Raw genomic sequence first — 25,204 nt, forward strand, 5'->3', positions numbered from 1 at the left:
GGAGCTGGATATGAAACAGGAGAAGGAACCTTGGGGTCAATTCAAAGTGGCGTAGAGGGCACAAACTATTGACATGATGCTGGTACAGGTATCAGTAGCAGCTCCACGGACGTAGGCGTCGGTGTCATGGACACAGGAGCTGATGTAGAAAACCAAAGTGTTAAGTTATTATAGGGCAAGATCATAGTGCAAGCTTGGCAGACCAATTGCTACCCTGATGGATCAATATTTAAACATAGGGTCGCTCTAGAGATTTCATATTTCTTCAAAGTGACATTGGGAGAACAACCGCGTATAACAAGGATACATCACAGAGCAAGTAGGCACACATGGCCTGGGTGTTCTGCATTGACGAATCCGTTTGGCTACTGGCAGTACACTTGTTTAGCTAGATTCCCATGAGAAATGCATTCTTCATGCCCAATTGATGGACTAGTCACTGTCGGGAAGCAATGAGTTGTAGAACGATACAATAGTCAATGGCTTGATGATCAGAGAGAAAGTTTGATCAAAGTCAATGCCCTATAATTAAGAGAATCCTCGGACAACTGATCGTGTCTTGCGCCTATCCGGGGATCCATCTGACTTTAGTTTATTCCAAAAGATCGACTTCCTGGCGATCACATTGGTGCCATGGGGTCGAGGGATGAGGGACCACATATTGTTTGCCTGAAGAACCGTGTATTCCTCTTGCATGGCCGCTAGCCAATCAGCATCATGCATAGTGGTGCAAACAGTCACGGGCATGACGGGTGGAGGCATCATGGTCGTGACTTGTGCGTAGCGGGGTTGGCGATGATGATGCCTACCTTCGCATGCGTGACCATGTGGTGTGTCACCATGGGTTGTGCAGGGACATGTGTTGGAGTCAGAGGAGAAGCTGGTGATGACATAGTGGTGGATGATGGTGTTCTCGATCTACCAGTGGTGGTATTGAATTATACTTGCATGATCACAGTGGCATTGTCATATTTTTTTCCCATTAGGAAATTTTAAATGGTTACATGAATATCAAATCATGATTGCCTTATAGTAGTAGGCCATTTGGTATGTAGATTGTTGTAGTTGTGCTGGTGTCTGTTGTAACATGTGTACAAGATATGTTGGATTGAACTATATATACAAGGCTAAAGATGGCCAAATGGGCCGTGCTTATTGGGCCGGCCCGAGGCACGGAACTGTAGGCACGGCCCAGGCACGGCCCGGCCCGAGCCGAGATGGGCCGGGCCGGCACGGCACGAGGCCACGGGCCGTGCCTGGGCCGAGCGCGCGGCACGGCGGGCCGGCACGGCACGGCCCGGCTGAGACGGGCCGGCACGGCACGGCCCGGCCCACGGGCGGCACGGGCACGGCACGGCCCGGCACGGCCCGGCTCAGGCACGGTTGGCCCAGGAGGCACGGCCGGGCCGGGCCGGCACGGCACGCGGCGGCCCATCACGGCACGGCCGGCCCATCACGGCACGGCCGGCCCGGCACGGCACGGCCCACCGTGCCGGCTCGGCACGCGGCGGCCCACGGCATAATTCTGGGGTTTCTAATGAAACCATGTAATTTTCGGAGCATAATCATTGGTTGTACTCTTTTTTCCTTCTAGTAGAAAGGTTTTTAACGAGGCAACCAATCAATAAAGATGTTATGTATTTATTTTCCATATTTTTTATTGTTTTTTTGATTTTTTAGCTATTATTTTTGATTTTTTTCCTATTTTTTTGAGTGCTGACGGGCCCAACGTGCCTCCACCGTGCCGGCCGGGCCCGTCGTGCCTTCCCGTGCCGGCCGGGCCCGTCGTGCCTTCCCGTGCCGACCTGGCCCGTCGTGCCTCCACCGTGCCGATCGGGCCCGTCGTGCCAAACGGGCCTATCGTGCCTCCACCGTGCCGAACGGGCCCATCGTGCCGGCCGGGCCCATCGTGCCGACCGTGCCGTGGGCCGGCCCGGCACGGCACGGTGACAGTTGGGCCGTGCCGTGGGCCGACGGCTCGGCACGCGGGCCGGCACGGCACGGCCCGTAACAGTAAATGGGCCAATCGGGCCGTGCCGATTTCGGGCCGTGCCGAGATGGGCCCGTGCCGGGCCGGCCCGATTGGCCCATTTGGCCATCTTTATACAAGGCTACTATATTTTAGCTAAAATATTTTTTGTTTCTAAAATGTGAGCTTTTTTTTGCCCTGTAATATGTATCAGCGTTGGTTGGTAATAAGAATCGGCACTGATACTAGCACTATCAATGCCGATTTTTTTTTTACGAATTGGTACTGATATTGATTATCAGTGCCGGTTCAAACACTGTCATTGATGGAGTTTTTAAGCCAACACTGATGACTATTTCTGTAGTAGTGTTTTGACTATTAAGATTCACCAAGATATGTCCAATTATAAGGAGTTCACTCCAATTATTAAGGGCGATACAAGTTTTTCTTACGCTACCGCTATCATGAACATTATGTAAAATTAAGTTTGTATGCACCCTCATTAACATTTGTAACCGGGATACTTGGTAGATATTCATCCAGGATTGGACCACTGGAAAACTACTAAAGACATCTTTGCGCTAATGATCACATGCTCATATATAAGAAGTCTGATAACCATAAAGTTGTGGATTATTCAAACACCGATTATGCAAAGTGTGTTAATATTAAGAAATCCACATTAAGTCAAATTTTCTCCTTTGTGGGAGAAGCCATATTGTGGAATGGCTCTAACCAATCTCTTAAGGCATCATCAATGATGCAAGCTGACTTGTGGCTTGTTATAAGACTATTAGATAATAAAAAATCCATAATAGACTATTGTGGTTTAAGAATAAGGAAATTTTCTTTTAACTTAAGATTCTATTCTGGAATTTATTATGCAAGAGTGCAATTTTGTTTCGAGTAACAACATATCAAGTGGTGCTGTCAAACACATGACGTTGTAAAAGAACATATCAAGTGGTGTTGTCAAACACATGACGTTGTAAAAGATATAATCTAGAATCAAAATTACTGATGTTCAGCCTATAAGAGTTAAGTATTATGTTCAGCATATAAGTGTTATGCATCATGTTTAGCTTGATGATTCCCTGCTAATGGCTTGTCTGAAAATTAGTTCCAACATAAGACTTATTGATAGCCTATACTTTTGGAACAAGTTGAGATCTCAAACTTCGATTGTGGAAACTACAAAAATTATTTTCACCCTTTCCATGTGCACATGATGACAAATGAAAACAAACTGCATAAAAGGACCATACGTGTATAAGTCATCTTCGAAATAAGTATAAGTGACTTTCCTATCGAGATATAATAGTATACTATAGATGCTGATATTTTAGTGGTGCCTCATTAACTGTTGTAACACTGTATCTTGGTATGTTGTTCTGTTGAGAGTGGAACTTATGTTGTTAGCCTTTCGATCAAGTGAGAGAATATTGGGTTGGTGATCTCGGCTAACTACTAGTTGACCGTCTTAAGGGGGTTAAGCGACCCACCTATGCGCTGCGATCGGGAGCACACAACACTGACCACCACCAACGTTTTTGGTCCCGCTTTGCATAACACTATAAGAAGAAAGGGGAGTCGGGTACCAAGGGGTATCCCCCACACACAAGATCAAAACCCTATCTGATCATTAGATGTGCTGCTGCAAATCAAAGTTCATCACCATCGTCGGCCATCTGTGTCGACGCCACGACCAGGAGGAACACAGCAACACTAGAAACATCCCGATGGTCGCACCCACATGACAGAGGTTCACAGACACAAGGTCACATCTTCATCACCGCACGCCTGCATTGAGCAGGAAGGGGACCTCGCAGCCTAGGGGCATCTCCAATCGGTATGTGATCTATTGATGTACTAATTGAGGTGTTTATGTCTTTAGACTATCGATCCTTATGTTTAGTTCATATTTAGATGCATAAGATATTAACACAAAGAAGTCTGGTCCTACTCAGAGTCACTTGATCTACACCTCCCAGGATACCGAGGCACTTATCTCCTTATTAGGAGATTTTTCTAAGTACAGATAGATGTTACCCTTAAAGAACGATTTTATGTTGTACTTATCATAACAACTTCTAAAAAAGATGGAGATTCTATCCTCAGATAATATCATATTTCTGATAATATCCTAATCATTAATTATAAATTCCTCATCACATAAAATGTGATATTATTCCACACATATTACGGCACAAGCTGACATAGCTCAGTTGTCCCACATTTGGGACGGAAAATAATTCTACCAGACCTAGTCTCAAGCATTTGATGGATAGGCCATGTTCATGATGTGACACGTGCCATTTTTATTTTCACCCTTGTTTTTCTCACCCAGGTCTCAGGTGATTATTTTCCCCTCGAAGGCCTCCCCCTCTCGATGTGAGCTCCAGAAGGCCTTGTCTCTTGACTGTATGAACTCGCACGTCAACTGGTTCAGTTTGCGGTAGTTTGGTATAGCATAACAGGTTTATTCGAGAAATTAACATAATAAATAGCAGAGAAAAAAAATGAAGAGAGCGAATGACCTAATATTTTTTAGGAAAAAACTAATGGCATAGTATGTACGTGGATTCATTGATTTTTCCCTTGTTATTTTTTTCCGAAAAGTTAAAAGGCTTGGACGTTAGGGGTTTATGGTTGGCCTGATGCATGGTGATGCAGGGAGCACAATCTTCTAGACAAAGGATCGAAGATACACTGTATGACCTGTCGAATTGTAGGTGATCACCTATACCAATGCAAAGACAAGCGTCTCTATGAATTCGCCCAACTATACAGTTTATAGAACAATCTATGAGACCATAAGTGGATGATATCGAGCAGTCAATTCTCGGCAAAAAAGAAAGCACGATTTTGATAAGACAAACGCTTGATTCCCCTGTATTGCAGCTTACTCAGACTTTTAGATCCTACACAGGAATGCAGGATGGACTCCATGATTGTCAGAGACGACTTGGGGCAGTCAGGATCAGGACGTGCAGCCTTTTTGATATACTTCTTTTCTGTTAAGGTTTCTTCTTCTTTTTTTGTCTACGAGAACTGTCAATTAAAATTTTCTAAAAAAGCAGACTTATTAATCTTTGAAGAAAGACATGGTACCTGTACCGCTCATGTACATACTTGGCATTGACATAGCATACAATCAGTACTAGTAGCTGTTAATTCGATGACAGTATGTACAAGCATGGAGACAAGCATGGAGCATGCAGCAGCTTGGATTCGTAGCTAGGGATGAATAATTGAAGAAGTAGCCTGCAGGTATTGCTCGGCACGCACGTACGTTGGTTAACTAGTCGTCAATTGTACGTGGCGATGATCGATATATAATCAATTAGTTGGAAATTCATTAACCATGCATGCAATATATATAATTAAGCTGGCATGCAGCCCGATCATTATCTATCCTATCTGCAGTTCGATTCCCTGATCTCCATGGATCGATCGATCGGTAATAGCAGTGGTGCAAATACTCTATGTAGCTTCTACACACAATTGTACGTCTTAGTCAACGATCGAAACTAGCTTAGAAGAAAAGAACAGCACATGACCTGCCGGTTCCATTCTGCTCGGGTGCCTGCTATACACATATGTGTAGTGTGTGTGTCGATTAATGTTAGTTCCATCCCTGAGCCAGCTGCATATTTACATGCTCCTCTTGCACTTGCAGGCTTCCGGCCCAACAGCTTATAGCTTCAAACTGACTTTTGCACACACCTGGCAACCTATCTATCGATAGATGAGGAGCTGGGTATTCCCGGCATCAGCTGCAGCGCGGCAGCAGCACGACGAGGAGGAGGGGGCGGCCTTGGTGCCACCGCCGTCTCCAAGGGATCCGAAGGAGGATGGGCCGCCGCCGTGCAAGGACGACGCCGCTGATCATCCGGCAGCGGTACAACTTGATCGTCACTACTGCTCCTCTCAGACGTCGACCGAACTGCAGGCAAAGCCGGCGTGGTGGTGGTCCTCGTCGTGGAGTAGCAGCAGGAGGTGGGGGAGCACGGTTGTGCCGACGAGGGGCGTGGCGATGGTCATCGGCGGTCTCGTCTTCCTCGCCTTATTCCTCCTCGTCGCCTCCATCACCTGGAGCAGAGGCAGCAGCTGGTGGATCCACATCCACCTCGACTCGTCGGTAAGAGATATATGGAACTGATTGGCTAATTCAGCTAGGTCGTTCTTGTTTAATTAATTGTGTTACATATATACACGATCCTGTCGACGATATGCATGCATGTGCTAATAACATCGATCGATCACATGTACAGTAGCTGGATCGATTTGATTTATCTAGCTATCAATCATCTGCGATAGATCCATATGATGGATGGATGGATGCATCACAGTCACCACCAACACGGCGATCGAGCTGCTAGCTAGTTTTAGGGGCTGGCATGTGTGCATGGCCTTGGATCGAAAGCTATTAGTCTAAATTAAGGTTTAAGATTACATGCATGAATCCATGCGCGAAATAATGTCCTTTGAAAATGCACACATGGCCAGGATATGCGTATACTAGTATATACAGCTATCGTTTTCTACTGCTCGTCCAGAGATTTTCTATCTAGCTATAAAGTCTAATCGATGATAGATGGTCCAGGTAGCCAAATATTACTAGTAGTATAGTCAAAGGCAGCAGCCGTTCATGACGGGAAACCAAGCTATTGGTGCTAAATTGAACATTTCCTTGTTGTTTTTCCAACGTTGACTTGGAAGCATGGAAATACCATTTGCACTTGGTGGTACCTAGCTCGCTCGTCCAATCTTGCTTTTGCACCTGGACCAATATATATAAAAGCTGCTACCAATAGATTCTACGGATCTGTCTGTCTATCAAATTCGACTTTGAATTGAAGCTCTTGAAAGGAAGAACATCATATTTATATGGTCAAGAATTGAAGTAATCAAGCTAGCTCGACCGCTAATGAACAAACAGAAATATCAATTTCACTGACCGAACAATTCAAAGTGGCTACGTTGCTCTCGCGCGCCCGCTAAAAGAAAAAGTGGGGAGAGAGAGAGAGAGAGAGAGAGAGAGAGAGAGAGAGAGAGAGAGAGAGTTCAGTGGTATTCACGAGGAAAGTGTCTCACGGGATAAGAGCCGTATCTTTTGTGCAACTGGAAGCTGCTTCTGTGGTCGTTGCCATCGATCGTTACTTCCATTTCTACCTACCTGCTTCATTTCAAGCTCTATATACACCCACACGAAAGATCGATCCGGCCCACGGAAACATACTTGCCAGCAAACAAATTTCATAGTTTTGACTTTGGGCCATGGAAAAAAAATTCGGCCAAAAATCACCGATTTTTGGCAATTTTCAGTTCTATCGGCCACCCCCAATATTTAGTTTGTCGGCCGAAATATTCAAATTTGAACTAAATTTGATCCAAAATTGATTGAAATCTGATCGAAATCAGACCGAAATTTTCGAAAATTACCGATGCCCTCCGATATTATTTTTAAAACCCAAAGTCTGAACCATGCTTTGGGCTGCCTTTATATATATGTATGTATGGCACTGTCTCGACTTTTTGATTCGTGCCTAATTGCCTTACTTTTGCCTAATTAATGTTTATATACCAATAACTAGCTGGGAGGCTGCACAATCACGTGGCTAGTATTAAGAATCTAACTTTACGTGTACCATTGTATCATCTGAGCTATCATCAATTGGTGCTTTACTTTACCATTCCTCTTCTTTCTGCTACTACTATATCTGCTCTTTGATAAACATAATTCGAAATTAGACCTACAATAATAACATTTTCATCTGTTCGAACACTATATATCGTCATCTCTTTGCTCTATTTCATATATATTCTGCTTTGCATGCACTTATTCTTATTTTTCTATACTATTCCAATCGAATAACTTTTATTTGGGTTGGGAGGTCACGCTACATCATCTGCGTGGTCTACGGACTGCACTTTTCCCTATCACATTTTTAACACCGCTACCTTGAGCTACATGGTTCAAGCCTAATGCAACGGAGCCTATATCCTCCTGTATCGTTTCACTCTTACGTCTTGCTCTGCATATCAATGGCTTCATCAGTGTTCCTTGTCGCTGCTAGTGGTTATGATTCCACCATCAACGATCTGTAGAATATATCTTACTCTATTGTCTGGTTGACGTCGTGACTTTGAGCTACATGTTGCAAATAGGGGTGTAATCAAATCAGATATGGATGGATATAGTTCATCATGTATCCTATCTATATTTTTCATTTGAGTCTGAGTCGGATAAGGATAGTGCCGAATAATTATTTCTTTATCTTATATCCTATCCTACATTTTTTTTCTTAAAATCGGAGTCGGAGCGGATAGTACCGCAAGTTTTTGGTTGATCCGACGGATGGAAATTATTCACTTCATTTGCATCCTCACACAGTATATTAAACAATATATGGTGAAATTAAAGTGAGCTTAAAGAAAGTGATCGCTGAGATGTGAAAACGAAAGTATTTGGTATTTTGTGTACTCATATGTGATAATTTACCTATTTATTATCATGTTTTTAAGTGAAATCACAAATAGGCTTCCTTGTAACATCTAACATCCGAACATTTCAAACGGAGACCACTTATCCTGTATCATATCTCACCTTTTTTTCTCGGAGTAGGAATCGGGCACGGGTAGTGTCAGATAGACATTGTTGCATCATATTTGATCGCAAGCTTTTGGTCGGGTAGGAAATATCCGTCATGTCTTCATTGCTACCGGTGTAGCAGCTATTAGAATAGCAACTTGTATTCTCTAAAGGCCATATGTTAGTATATGTATGTTGGGATCTGAATCACAACATAATGAACTAGTATTTGGTGGTATATTAGCTATTTATTCCATAATATCAATAGGGTGAGGGTATTTATAGCCATACCCAACCACTCCAATTCACATTACATTAATGCCCCTTTTTCCTAGAATATTCTAAGGGTATTGCAACCACTACACTATTACTGGTTATGTCATCCCAGGATGTGACACGTGCCTGCCGGTACAAATGTCAGTCAACCCTTTGGCAACGTGGTTGGCCACCTTTGAGATTTCCTTCAGCTTCGTTCCCTTCGAGCCATCTGTCCCATATTAGGTGGCCCTGCTCTCCTTATCTATGCCTTTAGCGACCCTTGTCCTTCCAGCGGACACATGGGAGCCTTCACTCCTCGCCGAATGGCTCTTTGAACCTCATCGATGCCTCCGGTGACTCTCGCCCTTCGGGACCGAAGACTCGGCCTTCGGACCTCTCACTTGGCGTCGGCTATCCCTTCGGCTCCACATCTGCAAGACAAATTCAAAGATAACTCCATTGTTATGTTAGCTCTGCCAATTCCTATCTGGGGTTGGTCGAGGTTGGTCGAAGTCAAATTGGGGGGATTAATGTGGGTCCCTCGCGGTTGAGGTCTGACTTCAGGGGGGAAGAAGTCGAGGGGCCACTATTTCGGGAATGGTACCACATTAGTCCCCCCATTTGACTTCGGCCAACCTCGACCAACTCTAGATAGGAATTGATAGTGCTAAGATAACATTGGAGTTATCTTTGAAGTTGTCTTGCAGATGCAAAGATGAAGGGATAGCTGAAGCCAAGTGAGAGGTCTAAAGGTCAAGTCTTCAGTCTCGAAGGGCGAGAGTCACCGAATGCATCGATGAGGCCCGAAGAGCCACTCGACGAGGAGTGAAGGTCCCAAAGACCCCCACGTGCTAGTCGGAAGGACGAGGGTCACCAAAGGTGTAGACAAGGAGCGAAGGACCACCTGATGCGGGACGGAGGACTCGAAGGGGACGAGGCCGAAGGTGGCCAACCACATCGTCGAAGGGCTGGCTGACACATGTACCGGCAAACACGTGTCACGTCTTGGGATGACATAACCTATAATAGTGTAGTGGCTGTAATACCCTTAGAATATTCTGAGAACATTCTAGGGAACATGGCACTAATGTAATGTTAATTGGAGTGGTTGGGATATGGCTATAAATACCCCACCCTATTGTTATGATGGAATGAATAGTTAATATACCACCAAATACTAGTTCATTGTTTTGTGATTCAGGTACCAACATTATACATGCACATGTTTGCAATATGCTGAAATTCCCTTATAAGATTGGGATATTACACATGCATAATAAAACATAATTATATCTCTAACACCCCCTCAAAGTTATGGGGGATTAACCACACTGAGTTTGGAGAGATAGAACATGTGCTAAGTTGTACTTTATGCCTTCGTGAATAAATCAAACAACTGAAGCTTTGAAACAATATACTAAAGAGCAATAACCTCATCATGCATCTATGTTCGTGTGTAAAAAGCATCAACACCAATATACTTAGTGAACTCATACTTCTTAGGATCTCGTGCAATATTGATAGCACATGTACTATCGGAGTAAAGAGGAGTAGGTGCAGGATACGAAACACTAAAATCCTCAAGTAACCACCGAACCAACTGAGCTCCGCTGTCAACGGTGACATGTTTCGCAACTCAGTCTCTGCACTAGAACAAGAAATTATAGTTTGCTTTTTAGTCTTCCAAGCAATAGAGAACCACCAAGAAAAACACAGTAGGCAAAAAGAGATCAGCGATCAAAAGGATCACTAGCCCAAGTAGTGTCAGAATAAGCACGGAGTTGTAAAGAGCTAGAACGTAGAAACAGGAGACGATGAGGGATAGCCCCATGAATATAGCGCAAAACACACATATAATGACTATAGTAGAGCTGATTGGGGGTATAAACCTACTGACCGAGAATGCGCACTGCATGAGAAATATCAGGACGAGTAACACCAAAGTAAACAAGACTCCCAATAAGATGACAGTAGTGGGTGGGATTCACAAAAGGATCACCATCCTTGGACCGAATGTGAAGGTTAAGCTTCATGAGAGTCTCAATAGTGCACTCATCAATGATAGAAGCACAATAAAAAAGATCCTGAATATACTTCTCTTGGGATGGAAAGAACCCCTCAGATGTAAAAAAAATCTCAATCCCAAGAAAGTAACGAAGAGAACCCAGATCGGACATAACAAACTGGTCATTGAGACGAGTCTTGACAAATGCAATATACTCATAATCATCTCCTGAAATGATCATGTCATCAACATACAAGAGAAGAAGAGTTCAACCATGAGATGAAGTGTGAACAAAGAGTGCATGATCATAAGCATGAGCAGAAAAACCAGCATCAATGATCACAAAAGAAAAACACTTAAACATGGTTCAAGGGGCTTGCTTAAAGCCATAGAGAGAGCGACAGAGACGATACACCATACCCTCAGGAACAAAATACCCTGGTGGTGCTTGCATGTAGACCTCCTCACGCAGCTCACCATTAAAAAAATCATTCTTCACATCAAGCTGAGAGATAGACCATTGGCACACAGAGGCAACAATAAGAAGATTATGAATTGTGGTCATGTGGTCCACCAATGCAAAAGTCTCATTTTTGGGCTGAGACGGTCTCCACTACCACCTACTTGGTCAACATCTCATCCTCTTCTACTCTCAAGGGTGGAATTCCTTTTGAGCATCTATGTGGGCGTACTACTGCAGAATGATCATCCTTACCCCCCTTTCACTGCCGATTCAGCAATAATCAGCAATGATAATATATCACTGTCGGTTCTTAAGCTCCAGGTGCACATAAAAAAGTCTAGCCAGTAAGAACCGACAGTGATAGTAGTTATCACTATCGGTTTTTGTTACAAACCAGCAGTGCTACAATGATTTTCAAATTATCACTGCTAGTTCTTAAAAAGATGCGCCTTTAATAACCGACGGTGATAATATTTATCTTAACTGGTTCATATTCTAAACCGGCAGTCAAATTATCACTGCTGGTTCTGAAAAAGACGTGCATAAAAGATGTGCCTTTAATAACCAGTAGTAATAATAATTATCTCAACCGGTTCGTATTCCAAACCGACAGTGATAATATTTATCACTGCCAGTTCATAATTGAAACTGACTAAGCAATAATTGACGAAGACAAACTAGCAGTGCTAATTATTATCACTGCCAGTTTGTATTCCCAACCGGCAGTGACAATTTTTCTATAAATATAACTCATTTCCCTCAGTCGTGCCTATCTCATTTCGCTCTCCCCGAACCCACTAGTGGCGATCGAAGTGGAGCAGTGGTCACATGTCATCTGCATTGTGGCCGCCTCTACCCCTCATGCCCGGTTTCGACACCACTCACATGAGCTCCTCGCCGTAACCACCTCACGTTTGCCAAGCTAGCCATCCACCATGCCCGCTGTCTCCCGAGCCAACCCGCGGTTGTGTCTACCCCTTGTCTCCTCATCTCCTCGCACCGTGGTCTCCTCATCTCCTCTCACCGTCTCCACTGCGGCCGTCCGCTGTCCTCTGAGCCGTAGCCACCTCGCGTATGTTCACCGAGCCCATCATCTCGTGAGCCAACGTGCGGCCGCGTGCCTTCCCTGTCTCGTCATCTCGTCTCCACTGCGCGTGCAAATGTTGTGTGATGATGGTTGTGGCAATAGATAATTCTAAATGAATGGCAAAAAACATATTCACTTCAAGCTAAGTTTGAGTGTTAAAGATTACACTTTTGCTGTTCGTTTAGACTTACTATTGTCACTCAGATAATATTATCACTCGGCTAGCGCAAGATGTATAACGGATGGCGCAGGGCTGCTGTATCAAGAGCTCTTTGATGTGGAATGTCTAAAGAGCTCCTGGTACAGTAACTTCGCAACCTCCATTCCTATTTTTAGATTTAGGTATAAAATACTCTACCACAAATATTTCGGCATGTGGTTTCTATTTTAGGTTTGAGATCAAACTTAAGACAGATTCTCATGCTGAAGAGTTCGCGGTAGAGTATTTTTTACACATTTGGAAGGATTATCACTGTCGGTTCAAGACATGAACCGATAGTGATAGTTACGTTATCATAAACCAGTAGTGATAATCATGGATTATCACTACCGCTAATCCTCTGCCAATTCAAAATCCGACAGTAATATCAATTTTAAACCAGTAGTGGTGACCTTTTCTGTAGTAGTGGTGTCTTCCTGACTACTCTTGTCTTTGCCTTTTTGGTTGTGTTTGTTACGTTCTTTTTCCCCCTCGTGAGCGTACCAAATTGGCTGCTCAATCTCATTCTGCTCACGGAGGTGACAACGCACGTGACAGACTAGAGCCGACCAGGAGCAAGCAGAGAAGACTATGGTAGCAACGGATCCTTCCAAGGGCGGCGGGGAAAACACCAACTGGTGGAGGCGGGAAGAGAGGGAGAGAGCGTCGACGGAGGAAGGAAAAATCGACGATTTTAGCTAGATTGGAACGAGTTGCAACACCAAAAAAAACTTTGCTATAATACCATGTTAAGAATAGCAACTTGTATTCCCTAAAGGCCTTAGACTAATATATATACATGTATAGGTTTGCAATATGCAGAAAGCCCCTTATAAGATGGGGATATTCTATAGGCACAATAAAACACAATTATATCTCTAACAACAACTCTTGTATCCTCCCCTACCAATCCTTCTCTCTGTATGTCGATGGTCGTAATGGTCTATAAGCTTTTCTTTTTTGTTACATCTACCTCGGTCACCCCCCATTGGATACATGGTTCGAGCGCGTCTCCCACTTCAATACCACTACATTTTGTGACATCCTTAGGGTCAATGTTCTCATGCCCAATATCGTACCCATCTGCTTCCGCTACTGCAGAGCGAGCAATGGTGTCGGCCAGTTGAACCGTCAACCTGTCTACATCGTCTGAGAGGGAGAGATAATCTATATGTTTTTCCTTGAGTGGAAGCTTGGTTTTTTCACAATGAATAGATCAATCACCCCCTGTATCAGATCTTATCTCCTTTTTTCTTTTACATCTCAAATATTAAATTATGTTTATTTTTTTTCTCTATTACATTTTACACCAAAAGATCATTTGAATTGTAACTTTAAACTCTTAAATGCATGCAGGGTGCAACGAATTTATGTATTAATCAAATTATGTTGCCTTTCTTTTGCCAGCATTTAGCTTTATTTTTAATAATGACAGAGGTGGGTAATAGAGAAGCAGGTATAGGGATGAGTAATTTATAAATATGTATAGGGATATTTTGTTTTCTATTTTCTCTTATTAACATGGTAGTTTTTAGGCTTGAGAGTGAAAGATGAGTTACTGATACAATAGAATTAATTACTAGGCACATCATATCGATCTGCAGCTGCATGACAGTATATACTTGAGTTCCAAGTCAAGTCAACTGCGTACGCGCTTGCTAGGGTATAATTATAGCAGCAGCATAGGCAACATCACTGAACAATTAACGGTGAATGCAGTCGTTTCTGCTCGGCGGCGGCGGCGGCGTCAGGCAGCATGGACGACGGCCTCCTCACCACGCCTCCTCGTCTGCAGGGAACCTCGTACCCATACCCTTGAGCTGCGGCAACGCCACGCCCTCCTCCTCCTCCTCGGGAACATGCCACCGCCGTCGCGCAGCTGCTGGAACGTCGCCGTCCCCATCTCCGTCTTCATCAGTTGAGCTGCACATGTCCTCATCCCAAGGCGAACGAGCAGCTCCTCCTCCTCGGTGCCCGGAGTACTTCCGGTACATCCACTCGGACCTCTCGCCGTGGCGGGAGACGGGGATCACGCGGGAGGCGGTGGAGCGCGGGCGCGACCGCGCGGCGTTCCGGCTGGTGGTGGTGGGCGGGCGCGGGTACGTGGAGACGTACCACCGCGTGTTCCAGACAAGGGACAGCTTCACGCAGTGGGGCATCGCGCAGCTGCTGGCGCGCTACCCGGGCCGCGTCCCGGACCTCGACCTCATGTTCAACTGTGAGGACATGCCCGAGCTGCGCGCCGCCGACTTCCCCGTCCAGTCGGAGGCGCCGCCGCTGTTCCGGTACTGCAAGGACGACGCCACGCTGGACATCGTCTTCCCGGACTGGTCCTTCTGGGGCTGGCCCGAGGTGAACATCCGTCCTTGGGCTCCACTCCTCGAGGAGATGGAGCGCGAGAGCCGCAGCCTCCCCTGGCCGGACAGGGAGCCCTACGCGCACTGGAAGGGCAACCCCGGCGTGTCCGCCGCGCGCGGCGACCTCCTCCGCTGCAACGTCTCCAAAGAAATGGACTGGAACGCGCGGGTGTTCCGGCAGGACTGGGGCGCCGCCATCCGCGCCGGCTTCAAGGACTCCAACCTGGCGAAGCAGTGCAAGTACAGGTACAAGATCTTCGTGCGGGGGCGGTCGTGGTCTGTGAGCGAGAAGTACATCCTCGCCTGCGACTCGCCCATGCTGCTCGTCGCCACGCCCTACAAGGACTTCTTCTCCCGGGGCCTCGTCGCCGGGAGGCACTACTGGCCCATCGACCCCGCCCGCAAGTGCCCCTCCATCAAGTTCGCCGTCGATTGGGGCAACGCGCACCCGGCGCAAGCGCGGCGGATGGCCGACGAGGGAAGCGGCTTCGCCAGGGAGGAGATGAGCATGGACTACGTGTACGACTACATGCTGCACCTGCTCACCGAGTACGCCAAGCTGCTCCGCTACAAGCCCACCGTCCCGGAGAAGGCCGTCGAGCTCTGCCCCGAGTCTGTGGCGTGCCCCGCGCAGGGCCGCGAGCGACAGTTCATGACGGAGTCAAGGGAGAGGTACGTCGCCGACTACGAGCCATGCACGCTGCCGCCGCCCTACACCGCCGACGAGCTCAGGGACATGGCCCGCAGAGAGGAGGAGGTGCGCACCAAAGTGCAGAAAATGATGGAGGAGCAGAGGTAGCTAGCTGGCTAGCGTAATTAGATGACTGCATCGATCAGAGGCAGTAACATGAAATTCGAGATAATGACAAATGTACATCGATCGGTTGAGTGAATTGGAGCCTTCAAATTAACAAACTTGATGATTAATTGATCAGCAGATGACGATCATTATAACCACCAGGCGAAACTGTCTCTCGTGTATGGAACCGAGGGAGAGGGACGAGTCTTACTCTCATGCATTTCAATTCATGAACGATGTGTCGTCGGGCCGGCATTTTGTGTTTGGTTCTTTGCGAATTGCGAGCGAGCTCCCCTTCTCATCGCATTTCTCTTTTTTTTTTCTAGCATGCCTCCTCTGAGGATTAATGTGGAGGTTAATTGTAGATGGAATGGTATGAAACAAACAAAAAATTTCCTTGAAAATCTTCCAGTCAAGAATCACTCAGTTAGTATGTACCTTCATATGGATCAGTTCACCACGAAATGACTTAACAGCGAAGAATACAACATACTATTTTGAAGAATACAACATACTATTTTGTATCATATTTTTTAAAAATACATATATTTGATATAAAAATTGAAATATATTCTAAGAAATGATATTTATAATATTGATTTTGATAAGTTTAGTCAACTTTGTAAATTTGAGTGTACTTTTTCAGAACAATTTCAATTTATCTTAGATTTAAATATTATTTGTTTATAATTCAATCATTTAACCTAGTTAATCATAAGTATTATCTAATTTTAGATTTAAATATTATTTGTTTATAATTCAATCATTTAACCTAGTTAATCATAAGTGTTATCTAATTTAAGACTTAACAACAAATCAACCTCGTTGCAACCAAACCGAGCCCTTGCAGCCAAATCAAGTTCGCACACAAGAATGTGCTTCCCTGACCCAAATCAATCTCCTCACCTCGGATCTGCGCCGAATCGAGCCCCAACACCCAAGTCGACCTCCCTTCCTTGGAGATGCGCCAGATTGAACTGCTCCCTGCCCAAATTGATCTCCTCCATGCCCAAATTGGCGATGGATGAGGATCGTGGATAGAGACGCAGACATGTCCACTTGTCGGTGCTAGTGGCAGCGAGTGAGCGTATAGGAGGGTGCCTGGTGGTGGAGGACGACCACCACCACCAACTCGCATTTTTTAAGTAGTGATGAGATGAAGATCGTTGACCAGATAGCGCAGCCAGAAAATAAAAGGTCTGAAGTTTCATGTATTTTTTCTAATAAGAGTAATTAGAAATAAATAGTATTGATTGCCAAAAAACCACAACTTTGCTAGACCACTGCAAATACACGGATGATGTAAAATCCATATTAGTCACACAATATTATTTGGTTTGGAGAAAAAGAATGAAATATATAGAGCCAAATATACTACGCTTGGTCTGGTTTACCCGTTGTTAGCTAGCTGTTTATGATCATTGATAACACCGTGCTGGTACTAATTTTGTGGTACATGTATAGGGTTTTGTACAGAGAGTGTTGCTTGGGTCTTTTCTGTTGCTGTCTTTGCTGCCATCTAACGGATGGATACAGTCCTGTACATTTATTTTAATTGGTCGAGTATATATGTGAATAGATTAATAGTTGTTTCGTGTTTCAGCCATGGTGACAAACAGGACCGTTTCTGAGATTTTGGTGGTCCGAGATAAAATTAAAAATAGGACTCATTGAATTAAAATATTTAAAAAATAATTAATGTATAAATTGTAAAGATAATATTCGGTGTATTAAAAAATTATTTCGCGACACGGTCACAACATCACGCCGATGAGATTGGCGCCCTCCGCGTAGCAAAGTGCGAGTACACGACCTGGAGGAGAAACTCGACACAGTAGACCACTAGATCCACTTCAACTCTGAACTCCACGTCTCAGAGTCCTGCCATCTCGAGGAAACGAGGAGTCGAGGCCATCTTGTCCCAGGCTTCCAAATCTTTAGAGCTTGTATGGATTTAGAGATTGAGGCTTTTAAATCGTTTGGGTCTCTTTGTTCAGGGACAACAGCAATTTAATCCCAATAAACAAAAATACTTCATTTATGAAATGCCCCTAGGTTTCAGAGGGCCGGGTGGCCGCCTAAGGCCGGCCCTGGTGGCAACCTCCAATCAACAAGTTTATACGTATGCGCTTGTTTTGTGCGATGGCTTCATATGTATATATAGCTCCAAGGGGTCCAGTCCAATCTTGATAACTGTACGAGGTTTGTACGCACCTGACAAGGCTCCATTCGAAACAAGTGAAGGCCTCACATGTGCTGCTGCTGCTGCTGCTATTGGTCCCTGGCTCTCTCCCATCATATGGGACACCCACATCCTCCCAATGTATGGCCATGTCGAGATCGATCAGTGAGAATGTAGCTGTAGTGGTAGATCTGGTGTCAGTGCTAAAATGTCTTGTTATTTCTTTTTTTTTTCCCTTTTGAAAAGGGGTCAGAAGCTCTAAACAAGTGTCTTGCTATTTCTTACTCGAAAGATGGAGCGGCATCCCTGTTTACCTCGCGAACATCAGAATTACACATAAACCATGCTATTTTGTTTTTCAAATAGTTGTTCTTGTTATTTTCTTTGCCCTGTGATGATGCTGTATTTTTCCTCATGTGAGACTTAATATAAAGCTTTGAAAGAATTGTGAAGAATTCTACTAATTTTGAATTAATGTCCTGGTATTAAATTAACTCAAGCTGGTATATTTGTCCACAATATAGCAACAACAGAGCACTATGTTTTAGGCATGAACAATTTGTCAGAATTGATATTATTGATACTATTATATTTCCGTCTAAGATTTCACAGTGATGAAGTGGATTTCAGGTGCACACTTACTAGTTATACATTCCAAACGATTTGCGAGCTATACATTTTTGTATATTCTTTTTTGTTTTAGGAAATTGGTGGAAAAGATAAGAAACGAAAAAAGAAAACATGGTAACATTAGAAGAGGAGAGGAGAGGAGAGGAGAGGAGGCAATCGAGTCGAGTTGGAAGAGTCCACGCCACGCTGCTCCAAATCTCAATCATCACATCAAATTGAATCCCCAAACAGAAGCCATAGCAGAGGCCACCAACCAAACCAAATCCCCGAGGAGCTCAGCAAGTCAGCATGGCGATCGTGTACGCGCTGGTGGCACGCGGCACCGTGGTGCTGGCCGAGTTCGCCGCCGTCTCCGGGAACGCCGGCGCGGTGGCCCGCCGCATCCTGGAGAAGCTGCCGCCGGACGCGGAGGCGCGCCTCTGCTTGGCGCAGGACAAATACATCTTCCATGTCCTCCGCGCGGATGGCGGCATCACCTTCCTCTGCATGGCCAATGACACCTTCGGAAGTAAGTCAAGTGCTCATCCCCTCCCTTCCTAACGCTTTCTTCATCCTCAATTCCTCTCCTTTCTTTTCCATCCGAGCCAGCTTCCCCCCACCATGGGGTCTGTGTGGTCGGCGTTCGGTCCCCGTCTAGGATTTCATTTTATCTGTTCTCTCCTCTGTCACCTTCTGAATTGGACGACCTCTTGGCTTGTCACCACGATCCGTCTATTCATTCATGTTCCAGGAAGGATACCCTTTCTTTACCTCGAGGACATCCAGATGAGGTTTATGAAGAATTACGGCAGAGTCGCGCATTCCGCTCTGGCTTACGCCATGAACGATGAGTTCTCCAGAGTGCTACATCAGCAAATGGAGTTCTTCTCCAGCAACCCCAGCGCAGACACACTCAACCGTCTCCGCGGCGAAGTCAGCGAGGCAAGTACCATTGGTTCAAGTTGAAATTTTTGCGCATCACCGTGCTCAACTTGGCCTCAACTTCTGCAGATACACACTGTCATGGTCGACAACATAGAGAAAATTCTTGACAGAGGTGATCGCATCTCACTTCTTGTGGACAAGACATCCACCATGCAAGACAGCGCTTTTCACTTTCGCAAGCAATCCAAGAGGCTCCGCAGAGCTCTTTGGATGAAGAATGCCAAGCTTCTGTAAGCGCTTCACCTTCCCCGTCTTTCATACTTGGGCTATCCTTTTTCTGTCTGTGTATTTTAAATGACAGTAGCTGTCAATTCTGGACAAGTCATGCGCTTGCTAACTTAAGACTTCATGGTGAAATTCTACAACTTGCTAGCAGTGAGCGGTCCTGACCGCTATAGCAATATTGCAGAGCCCTTCCACATCTGTTACTTAGATGATCAGTGCTACTGGTTCCGTGCTTGTTCCTAGCGTTTTCCTGCCAGCTACAGTTTTACCATTTTCTCCGGTTCTCTTTGGCTGTTTTCCATCATATTATCCAATTACAGGAGTTTGGACCAAATAGAAAAGGGCCCTGATGTTTATACATATCCCAAGTAGTGAAATTAATATATTATGTGTTTTAGTTAAAAAGAACAATGGGGGACATGCCTGACACAACCTTAAACTGTACTAGCTCTAATCCCAAATATAAGCTCAGTAGGACATCGGCACAGTCTCTAACATGTCACTTTGACTAATTATATCTAAAAAAATATATTATTTCAAATAAAAAAGGTTATATATTATGAATGTATTTTTCATGATGAATCTAGTAACATTAACCTTATGTTGTCAATCTATATGATTTTTTAGCTATCGATGATCAAAGCTAAAAAGGATTGACTTAGGACACACCTAAATGGACATATATTTGGGATCGGAGGGAGTATATATAGAGGCTTGTGTAGAATGGAGTAATACTATAAATTTGTGGGATATCCGGTTTAAAAACATAACAATCCCATTTTTTGAGCAGAAAAACTTGGTTGCATTCGACATATGCTTACCAGCAGGTGCAGCCAACTTCTAGTTGCTTTATTTCAAACTGAAATTTTGTTTTTTCTGAATTACGCTATATTCAAAGATTTAAGATATTTGGCACCTTCTAAGGTATTTCTTATCTTGCCTTTGTTCTAGAGCTGTGTTGACAGTGGTCATAGTACTGCTACTCTACTTGATCATCGCCGCTTTCTGTGGAGGCCTTTCCCTACCGTCATGCAGATCATGAATAACACACCATATGGCTGTACCTCATTTGGAGTGTAATACCATGGAATGATGCATGCTGTGTTAAGATCTGCTGAGCACTTACGCTTTCAGAGCTAGAAAGATGTTTCGAGAAACAGGTTTGCTGTTTGGTTTTCTGTAGGAGGGAGTTGGCCTTTTGCTGAGAGGAGTTAATGTGAAATGATTCGTACAAAATGGGATCAGGATGTACAGTATGTGGGTTGTTGTTTTGAGGCGCCTGGGCAACAAGGGAGGGGGGTTGCACGTATCTTTTGATGTCGCTGTGGTTGTGGATGGATAGGATATCTTGCTGTACTTATGTTTTGCTACCAACCTGTCATTGTGCTTTTGGGAATGTAGTGGCACTTGTTATATATTGTGCAGTGTACTATTGCATGAAAAATGCACATGATTATGGAGTACATAGTTGCTATCGCGTGAGATTCACTGTCTGATTAGCTTAATTTGGGGGGGGGGGGGGAAGCCTGCACCAATCAGAATGCAGTTTTTCTGAATATGTGAAAGTGTGGAAAATGAAGTTAGGTACTGGCGTTGTGCAGATTCCAGCGTGTTGCAGCGCCAAGAACCTGTAATTTCTTTGGTCGCTTCCGTTTGAGGATAAAAAACCAGCTGCGCCATGAATTCAGAAACTGCAGCTGTGTGTAAATGGATCATCTGTCTTGCAGTGCAAGATGTGGTGTCAATTCTACCAAATCTCAAGCTGAGTTGATAATAGAAACAAGTAATCTGGCTGTTTCTTGAACTGCCCTTGTTGCGATCATATGTAAAGCACTGCATGTCGGGATGCAGGGCAGTTAGAAAGTGAAGCAATCAAGCTGCTGGGGAAGCAACCACTCCTGCGATGCAACGAAATGTAGCAGCTAGCCAGCAATTCCACTGCCAAAGCATATCCAGCTGCTGCATTGTCATCACCAAACAACTCCCCTGCATTTCAATCTGCTTCTATATATTGCTCCCTTCCTGTTCATGCAATCCATCAGTTCATCTGCCAATTAATTGCCATCTGAATCAAAACCGACAATTCTTGGCCAGCAAACATGAACGGCAGCACCAGCGAGGCCGCCACCGTCATCCACATGGACGACGGCAAGGCCCCGGTTGCACCCCCACCAGCAGCAGGAGCAGCCGCGTCCGCGTCCGACGCCACTGCTCCCAGTAGCGCTGCACCGGCGCCGCGCAAGGCCGCTGTTGGTGGTGGTCTCCCGTTCCTCCTGCGCAGCGGCGCTGACGGCTTCCGGCGCTGCCTGGCCGTCATCGACTTCCTGCTCAGGGTGGCCGCCTTCGGGCCGACGCTGGCCGCCGCCATCTCGACCGGCACCTCCGACGAGAGGCTGTCCGTGTTCACGCAGTTCTTCCAGTTCCACGCAAGATTCGACGACTTTCCCGCTTTCACGTAAGCCACTACCATCAGTCGATCATGCGTAAACAGATTATTATCCGTTCATCGACTAAGAAATGAACTACTCCAAATCGCGGGCAGGTTCTTCATGGTGGGAAACGCGATCGCGGCGGGTTACCTGGTGCTGTCGCTGCCCTTCTCCGCCGTCGGCATAATCCGACCCAAGGCCACCGGCGTGAGGCTCTTCCTGCTCGTCTGCGACGTGGTCATGATGCTGCTGCTGACGGCGGCCGGCGCCGCGGCGGCTGCCATAGTGTACGTGGCGCACTGGGGGAACCGGCGCGCCAACTGGGTGCCCATCTGCATGCAGTTCCATGGCTTCTGCCAGCGCACCAGCGGCGCCGTCGTCGCCTCGTTCCTCGCTGTCCTCGTCTTCATCGTCCTCATCCTCATGGCTGTCTGCGCCATCCGCAGGCGCTAGCGAGCTCTCTGTCCAGCTGCTGAACAGAGACGAGAATGCATCCGGCCGGCATATAGCCAGTGTCTTTGAGTCGATTCTTGTTTTCAGTGTGCTTGCTCTGTTTGAAATGTCTGGCTTCTGATTTCTCTCATTCATATAAGTATCAAGAGTTCGTCTATGTATCACCTCCCTTGTGTCATATTCATATAAGTAACAAGATCACATCGGCAAGTGACCGTGTAAGTGTGTTTTAGTAACGGAATTAACTGTTCGTTCACTCGTGTACCTACCAACCAACCAATGTATGGTGGATGCATGCATGCATGCATGCTTCGAATCGGGAGTGAATTCATTTCCTCCAACACTTGATGTACAGTGAACACAATCAAATCGATGAATTAGTTTGGAGTTGGTGCTGTTGGCGGCCTGGAGGCGGTGGACTTGCGGTAGTATGCCATTCCCCTGATGCCGTCGGGGTCCATGGCGAAGCCCAGCAGGCGGTAGAAGCCGACGACGCGCTGCTCGGCGTAGAGCACGATGTTGGAGACGCCGTCGCGGCGCAGGTCGTCGACGAGGCGCTCCATGACGGCGCGGCCCAGGCCGAGGCCCTGGCACGACGGCTCCACCACCACGTCCCACACCACCGCGTTGAACACGCCGTCCCCCGCCGATCGCGCGAACGCCACGGGCCGCTCCTCCTCCCCCGCAGCCGAGAGCCAGACCACCCGGCTGTGCTCCAGCGCGCGGCGCAGACGCTCCTCCTGCCGGCGCGGGAACCCCACGCGCGCGAACACCTCGTTCAGCGCCGGCACGTCCAGGCCATCCGTCGTGCGCCGCACTGCGAACCCCCGGGACGCAAGCTCCGCGTCCGACACCGTCAGGCTCACGCCGGCGGCAAAGGCGTCACTGGGGGATGGTAATGCAGGGTGGTTCTTGAAGCTGGGCAGCTGCTTCTTCAAGATGAAGTTGAAGGTGGTGGGAGTCCTGGGATGGCGGGGGCGCAGCAAACCCAAACCGCGGGGGCGGGGCTGCATCTGCATCTGAGCTCGCATGGCGATTCAGATTGGCGGGTCTCGGACAGGACAGGAGGTAGCTAGCAGAGGGCTCTCCTTGATGAGAGAGCAATACAATACAAGCACAAGCAGCATGCCTCTCTCTCTCTTTGGGTGGCCTCGGATCACTTGCTTATCCACTAAAAAGCAAGCGGCTCTGCATTGCTCCTATAGAGGCCCTCTCTAGTTCTCGTGTATTCCATTTTTTCTTGCTTGTGTTGTGTTGTGTTAAAACATGCTCCACCTCACAATTTCTTGGCGCAGGTATTGTACCACGTTGAAGCGGTACTAACACATATACAGCGGCAGCGGCACGTTGCTATTATTTTTTTTCCTTATACATAAGTGACTTGGCAGTACTCGAGTAGACTCTTATGGAAATCTTCTCTGCTGAGTAGAGTTAGAGAGTTATTGTCGAATATCTAATTATAAGCTATATATGCATAAGGAATATATCACATACATATAGGGTATACTATATCTATCTCTAACAACTCTGGATATCACGAAACCGAATATGCGGTACTTGATGCACCCGAAAATATAGAAGATATATACTAGAAAGGTCTCAATTGGTTACCCAACTTGAGAACGACTAGTATCTAGGCCGGACTTATCTGCTTTGCCTTGGCAGGCAGGATAAAAGACTCCATATTGATTACAACTAAATAGGAGACAGTACATTGACCCTATATAAGGCGGGGATCTAGACCCCTAGGGAAAAAAAGGAACTCTAGGAGAAGCTAAAGTACAACTCAATCGCAACTCAATTCAACACAACACGTTCGTAACTCAACGCAAGCACCAAGACCATAGGAGATACTCTGCGACTTTTATCCCTAATTTAGTTTAGGTCCAATCTACTCCCTATAATAGGTCTAGACACATTGCTTTTACTCGATCGAGATCATCAATATACAGGAGCCTCATCCGCACAGGACATAGGGTATTACTCCAATCGAAGATCCGAACCTGTATATATCGTGTGTCTTGTGTCTTTTCCTACTTTACTCCTAATTGTGAAGGTACTCTTGTTTGATTACGAATATATTGTCAGGCATGAATCTTCGACAGTAATTTCAGAAGTGAGGGGCCGGGATGGGCAGGTTGCTCTGTGTGTTGCAGGGCCCACATGTCGGCACCAATTATCCTATGAGAGAGGTGGGGTGGTGATGGACGACCACCACCGACTGTGCTTTTTAAAGTAGTGGAGAATATCTAAGGTAAATCTCAAGCTTAGCATATGGTTGTTGAGTAGGCTGGATCTAAGCACTAGTGAGCTCGTACTATCCGAGACCAATCGTATCATCGTTCATGAGAAGGATGTGGGCATTGTATTTGATATTCCACCTTGAGACATAGATATTCTTGCCACTGCTATCACCTCTAACGCAGTAGATTTTTTGTGTCACGGCCTTGGTCTCACTGGTAAGGACTCAAGAAGTTTCAAGGGTCTAGAGTTTGTTATGGAATAGCACCTTGATAAAAAAATCAACTAGGCATGAAGTGGATAGGTTCAAGATATCCTTCCTTATCTTTGTGATCGTCCATCTCGTAACTTCCTCCACAAAGTATGACCATGGCAACATAGACTATTG

The 25,204-nt window shown here is 45.8% G+C and overlaps 4 protein-coding genes across 4 annotated transcripts; 3 read left to right on the forward strand and 1 right to left on the reverse strand.

The window, feature by feature from the left end:
* The first annotated feature begins 5,528 nt into the window (after positions 1-5,528).
* LOC133899328 (uncharacterized) lies at positions 5,529-15,893 on the forward strand. The gene is made up of 2 exons (XM_062340317.1): positions 5,529-6,110; positions 14,296-15,893. Exons 1-2 carry the CDS (start codon positions 5,718-5,720, stop codon positions 15,730-15,732), a joined length of 1,830 nt encoding a protein of 609 aa, XP_062196301.1. The 5' UTR covers positions 5,529-5,717; the 3' UTR covers positions 15,733-15,893.
* A 2,790-nt stretch (positions 15,894-18,683) lies between these two features.
* Positions 18,684-21,156, forward strand: LOC133898867 (vesicle-associated membrane protein 714-like). Its single transcript, XM_062339660.1, has 4 exons — positions 18,684-19,052; positions 19,275-19,465; positions 19,535-19,698; positions 20,645-21,156. Exons 1-4 carry the CDS (start codon positions 18,833-18,835, stop codon positions 20,733-20,735), a joined length of 666 nt encoding a protein of 221 aa, XP_062195644.1. The 5' UTR covers positions 18,684-18,832; the 3' UTR covers positions 20,736-21,156.
* Positions 21,157-21,239: 83 nt separating this feature from the next.
* Positions 21,240-22,815, forward strand: LOC133898866 (casparian strip membrane protein 2-like). The gene is made up of 2 exons (XM_062339659.1): positions 21,240-22,148; positions 22,236-22,815. Exons 1-2 carry the CDS (start codon positions 21,793-21,795, stop codon positions 22,573-22,575), a joined length of 696 nt encoding a protein of 231 aa, XP_062195643.1. The 5' UTR covers positions 21,240-21,792; the 3' UTR covers positions 22,576-22,815.
* A 67-nt stretch (positions 22,816-22,882) lies between these two features.
* LOC133898868 (serotonin N-acetyltransferase 2, chloroplastic) lies at positions 22,883-23,763 on the reverse strand. The gene has a single exon (XM_062339661.1). The coding sequence runs from the start codon at positions 23,604-23,606 to the stop codon at positions 22,953-22,955; it is 654 nt and encodes a 217-aa protein (XP_062195645.1). The 5' UTR covers positions 23,607-23,763; the 3' UTR covers positions 22,883-22,952.
* Between the last annotated feature and the right edge of the window lie 1,441 nt (positions 23,764-25,204).

This window comes from Phragmites australis, chromosome 18 (genome assembly GCF_958298935.1).
Source record: "Phragmites australis chromosome 18, lpPhrAust1.1, whole genome shotgun sequence".
NCBI lineage: Eukaryota > Viridiplantae > Streptophyta > Magnoliopsida > Poales > Poaceae > Phragmites > Phragmites australis.

Coding starts and splice junctions, on each gene's coding strand:
- LOC133899328 (XM_062340317.1), top strand. CDS start 5,718: ATGAGGAGCTGGGTATTCCCGGCATCAGCTGCAGCGCGGCAGCAGCAC. Junction 6,111..14,295: donor ACATCCACCTCGACTCGTCG/GTAAGAGATATA, acceptor CGGTGAATGCAG/TCGTTTCTGCTCGGCGGCGG.
- LOC133898867 (XM_062339660.1), top strand. CDS start 18,833: ATGGCGATCGTGTACGCGCTGGTGGCACGCGGCACCGTGGTGCTGGCC. Junction 19,053..19,274: donor GGCCAATGACACCTTCGGAA/GTAAGTCAAGTG, acceptor TTCATGTTCCAG/GAAGGATACCCTTTCTTTAC. Junction 19,699..20,644: donor ATGAAGAATGCCAAGCTTCT/GTAAGCGCTTCA, acceptor CCTTTGTTCTAG/AGCTGTGTTGACAGTGGTCA.
- LOC133898866 (XM_062339659.1), top strand. CDS start 21,793: ATGAACGGCAGCACCAGCGAGGCCGCCACCGTCATCCACATGGACGAC. Junction 22,149..22,235: donor GACGACTTTCCCGCTTTCAC/GTAAGCCACTAC, acceptor AATCGCGGGCAG/GTTCTTCATGGTGGGAAACG.
- LOC133898868 (XM_062339661.1), bottom strand. CDS start 23,606: ATGCGAGCTCAGATGCAGATGCAGCCCCGCCCCCGCGGTTTGGGTTTG.